The sequence below is a fragment of the Nannospalax galili genome, unplaced genomic scaffold (genome assembly GCF_000622305.1).
Source record: "Nannospalax galili isolate Female #2095 unplaced genomic scaffold, S.galili_v1.0 scaffold302, whole genome shotgun sequence".
In the NCBI taxonomy this organism is placed as follows: Eukaryota; Metazoa; Chordata; class Mammalia; order Rodentia; family Spalacidae; genus Nannospalax; species Nannospalax galili.
In genome coordinates, this window is record NW_008350120.1 from 795,288 (window position 1) to 799,939 (window position 4,652).

A 4,652-nucleotide genomic window follows, 5' to 3' on the forward strand; every position below is an offset into this window, starting at 1 on the left:
AAAAAAAAAAAAAAATTAGTACAACTAGGGGTTAGAGAAATGGCTCAGCAGTTAAGAGGTTAAGAGGACCAGGGTTCGATTCCCAGCACCCACATGGCAGCTAACAACCACAGGCAACTTCAGTTCCAGGGGAATCTGACACCCTCTTCTGACCTTTGAGGGCACTGCACTTACATACATGCAGCAATATACTCATACACATAAAATAAAAATACATAAAATGTTTTTAAAAAAAAGAATTAGCAGAACTGTTAAGAGGTTAAGAGGACCAGGGTTCGATTCCCAGCACCCACATGGCAGCTAACAACCACAGGCAACTTCAGTTCCAGGGGAATCTGACACCCTCTTCTGACCTTTGAGGGCACTGCACTTACATACATGCAGCAATATACTCATACACATAAAATAAAAATACATAAAATGTTTTTAAAAAAAAGAATTAGCAGAACTGATGCAAAAAAGGCAAGAAAGGAAGGAGTCCAAGGAAAAGACTTGTCTCCCATTTCACCCGGGGCTGCTCCAAGTATTCCTCAACCGTGTGCTGAGAGCCTGACACTGAGCAGTCATTCATGAGCACCACAGCCAGAGAACTCAGCCTAGCCCACACACCCACCTACCCCGCACACTGACAGCTCTCATCTGACATGTATGGACCATTGATCCCTGTTCTAAACAGTCCCACCAGAGTGAACATTCAACCCCAAGATGAAGAGTTTCAAAGCATAAGTAGGGACTCACCTAGCCAGGGCAACTCTCATCCTCCAGCCCCCACTGAAGTCTTTCAGCTTCTTGCGTTGCATGGCAGGTGTGAAACCCAGTCCATGTAAGATTCGAGAGGCCCTCATTTCAGCCTTGTCGGCATCCAGCTCCTCCAGTCGTTCGTAGAGTTCCATGAGCTTCTCACACTCCGCTGTGGGCAGGACATGGCCATCAGGTTCCCTGAGGTTTCCCAGGAGGAAGCCGCCCTATCCCAGGGTATGGAGCCATACCATCCTCATGAGCCAAACGCTCAGCCTCCCTCTCCAGCATGGCCCGCTCTGTGTCCACTTCCATCACACACTGCAAGGGTGTCTTGTCACTAGGTGGCATTTCACGAGTCAGATGGTAGATGTCAATGTGCTCGGGAATGGGCACTTCACGTTTCCCGATAGCAGAGAGCAGCATGGACTTTCCTAAGAGGGAGAGAGGCCGGCATTCAGCCATTTCCCCATGTTCCTCACCAACTGTTCTTTACAGGAAAACCAGGACCACACCACTCTTAAGCACCTTCGTTCCTGTCATTCCTTCAAATCCCACTTTCCTCTCTATTCTTGATGCCCTTTCCAATTCCCTCCGAGTCTTACCTCACGGCTCCTCTGTGAGGTCCTTTTATTTACTCTGGCATCATACACACTGCCCACATTCCCCCGACCAGCTTCTCTAGCACCCACTGTCAACAACTACTCCTGTGGTACTCACCACATGCTGCTCTGTACCAGTTCCTCCACCCTAGGCATATCCCACTCAGAGTGTCAACTTCTTGCTTTGTTAGTGCTAAATATTTGTTGAGTGGCAGATGAGCCAAGGAAGAGAAACCTCCCACCTCGCCTTCTAAGAGCCTCACCAATTCCATTTAAGCCAATAAGGCCATAACGACGGCCTGAGTTTAATTCCAGTTTGGTGTCACTGAGCAGCTCTTGACCATGAAAGGTGAGTGAGAGGTTGATAATGTGGACGTCAGTGCTGTTGGGGTGAGAGGCCAGAACGCCAGTTACAGCTCGAGCAGCAGCTTTCTTCATCTCAAAGTCCTCTAGCTCCTTGGTCAGCAAATCCACTTCTGGGAATAGAAAAGCAGTTTGGGAAGGGGCTTCAGACACTCAGCTGTCAAACAGGCCAATCCTACAGGACTTGAGCTCCACGTCATGGTGCTCACACTCCAAAGTGTTGGAACTTTATATCGAATGTACACTGACCTTCCACCCTGCTTTCATGGGCAGCTTCTCTTCTGGATTCTAACCTCCCTGGTCCTCGTCTTTCCCTCCTCATTCTCTTCCACCATGCTCACCTTACCACCCTCCACCACTCTAGGCAGGAATAGAACTTCTGCAAGGTCTAGCTTGATCAGAGCAACTTTCTTCTTCTGGAGACAATTCCTGCCACCTAACTCTGTCCAAAAATTTTTAACTCCCCTTTTCTGTATTCCTAGTCCTGTTAAGATGTACTGCTTTTCTTTAACATTTAGTGTTTATCTGTGATGTACACAGCTCTCTCAAAGTATTATTCAAAACAGCGCCCCCCAAATCAGGAGAATTTAGATCCCAAAAATAGATGTAACATAAAAGGTAACAGTTGCAAAACAGTAGCAAGTTCAATGAATGGGAATACAACTGAGACCAAGTTTCATCAGAAGGCTTTGCTACCTTGAGTTGGTCTTTGCCAGAAATGTCAAACACAGCTTCACAAACACTACAGGATTAGAAGTTAATGTGTGAAAGGGCAAAAAAACAAACAAACAAACAAACAAAAAAAAAACCAAACTATTCAAGGGACAATGAATGGTCTGGATGAAGCAGAAGGACCATGTGGAGAGTTTTCAGGGGCAGTGAAGAGACCAGGACTAGACCCCCATAGCTCATTGCAGCTGTTAACTTGACATCCTAGTCACCTGGGAAGAGGGTGCCTCAACTGAAGAATGTCCCAGATCAGCTTGGCCTGTAGCCATGTCTATGAGGCATTTTCTTAATTGCTAATCAATGTGGGAAGGCTCAGCCCACTGTGGGAGGTGCCATCCCTAGCCAGGTGGGACTGGTATAAGAGAGCTACCTGAGCGACCTAGTAAGCCTCATTCCTCCTGGGTTCCCACCTGAGTTCTCTCACAGATGGACTGTGACTTGAAGTACAAAATGAAATAAACCTTTCCTTCTCCCAAGTTGGTTTTGGTCAGAGTGTTTTATCATAGCAACAAAGAAAACAAATCAGAACACACCCCTAGAATGTAAATTTTTAAGAGAGCCGATCATTTATAGCACCTCAGTGAGTAGCACCAGGTCTAGCATCTAAGCATGCTCAATAAATAACTCCCCAAACAACAGAAACACAAGAATTTCTCAGGAAAATTCCATAAAACAGTAACAATAGTGATTCTCACTATCCCTGTGACAGTACCATATGTTTAGGAGTTTGATGTATTCACCACTGAGGAGGAATGGAAACAGAAAATGGTAGGAAAGGCAGATCAACAGCGTTCATCTGTATTTGCCACTTGTGTTCACAAATTCCACCTCTATGGGTTTGGCTGTCATAAAAAGTTTCATGGTGTGTGTGTGTGTGTGTGTGTGTGTGCGTGCGTGTGCGGTATTAGCTTTTTTAGCTTGTTTTGAGACAAGCTATGCAGCTAGGCTAGCATCAAACGCTCCATCCTTCAGCATCAGCCTCCTGAATGCTGGGATTAACAGACCTAAATACCCAGGACTGGCTACATACATTCTTCACTACCCCAGCATGCAGATTCTGATTCTGGCCGAGGCATGCATTAAGGAATTAGCAACCAACTGAGGAACTCAGTGCCCCCCCCCCCAATCACCTGTGGTCTCTCGGCCATTGGCCTCATTTTTCTCCTCCGCCACCTGCGGTTCGGTGATAGCTTCTCCGTTTTCCTCATGTCCCTTTCTGGGCCGCTGTCGGGCTTTGGCAGCTTCCTTCTTTTTGGCTGCCTTTTTCTTGGCCAAGTCGGAGGGCATGGTGATGGATCCCAGGTGTTGGTTACCGTTCTTTCAGGGAATCTGAAGGAATGCAAACAGATTCTCCAGCATTCTAAACGTCCTGGTAAAGAATGCCCAAGCCGGGTTCCATCCCTGCTTGGAATTTCCCGTCCTCGCCTAGCCTCCCCCAACTTTGTCCGGGTCTTGACGCCTCCTGGTCGGCCTCACTCGCGTGCGCAGCCTCCTGAGAGCACAGGTCTGCCCCATCTCCAGTTTCCCAACTTGGCGCTCGCGCACCTCGGCCGGCCGCCTGGCTTCCCGGGTCTCGGGCTGGCGAAGGTCCCGGGCTCCTCTCCGTCGTCTCCTTCTACCCGGCCCCCCGCAGCAGAGCTCCTCCCGGGGCCACTCGTCCTGTCCGGCGGGTCCCCCCGGTCTGCACCCCGCTGTCCCTAGCCTTCCCCACGCCCCGCCCGCCCGCGGCGCTCCCGGGACCCGTGCCTCTTCCGCTCGGCCCTTCCCATCCCGACTCTGCCTTTCTCTCCTCCGGCCGCCGGCTCCCGGGTCCGCACCTTCTTCCCTTCCCGTGCCCCTTCCCCCCCAACTCACGGGGCCTCGCCGCTCGGCCTCTGTCGCAACAGAGTTGCTCCTTGAGCGCCTCCGCGTGCGGCCGGCTCGCCAGCCAATCACGGCCTCGGGCGGCCCTTGGCGCGCTGCCTCCAGGGATCTTGGGAAATGTAGTCCGTGAATCGTGGCGACTTAGGGTGGGACGCGCTTCGAGAACTACCACGAACCGCAGGCGTTTCGCGGGTCTTCTGACGTCATCAGAAAGCGCGTGGCTGCTGTTGAGAGGAGAAACTACAGTGCCAGAGTCGTGCGCCCGCTAGTCTGTTTGAAGCTCTGGAAACTGCAAATCCCAGACTGCTTCTCGTACAGGCGGGCTGGCCTTCCAGACCTTACCCCACCTCTCTCAGT

General features: G+C 50.4%; 1 protein-coding gene across 3 annotated transcripts in view; it reads right to left on the reverse strand.

Moving 5' to 3' along the window:
* The window catches only part of Abcf2 (ATP binding cassette subfamily F member 2), a 13,888-nt gene extending 9,466 nt beyond the window's left edge, over positions 1-4,422 (reverse strand). Inside the window, exons 1-5 of one of the 3 annotated variants that reach the window (XM_008847230.3) lie at positions 4,287-4,422; positions 3,563-3,761; positions 1,604-1,816; positions 990-1,172; positions 739-910 (exon numbers count right to left, since the gene is read on the reverse strand). In XM_008847230.3, coding sequence (XP_008845452.1) covers positions 739-910; positions 990-1,172; positions 1,604-1,816; positions 3,563-3,719 — 725 coding nt within the window. In that variant the 5' untranslated portion in view covers positions 3,720-3,761; positions 4,287-4,422. Of the gene's footprint in view, positions 1-738; positions 911-989; positions 1,173-1,603; positions 1,817-3,562; positions 3,762-3,977; positions 4,118-4,178 lie in introns of those variants that run through there. The other 2 variants (XM_008847231.3, XM_008847232.3) reach the window with 2 other exon arrangements.
* Between the last annotated feature and the right edge of the window lie 230 nt (positions 4,423-4,652).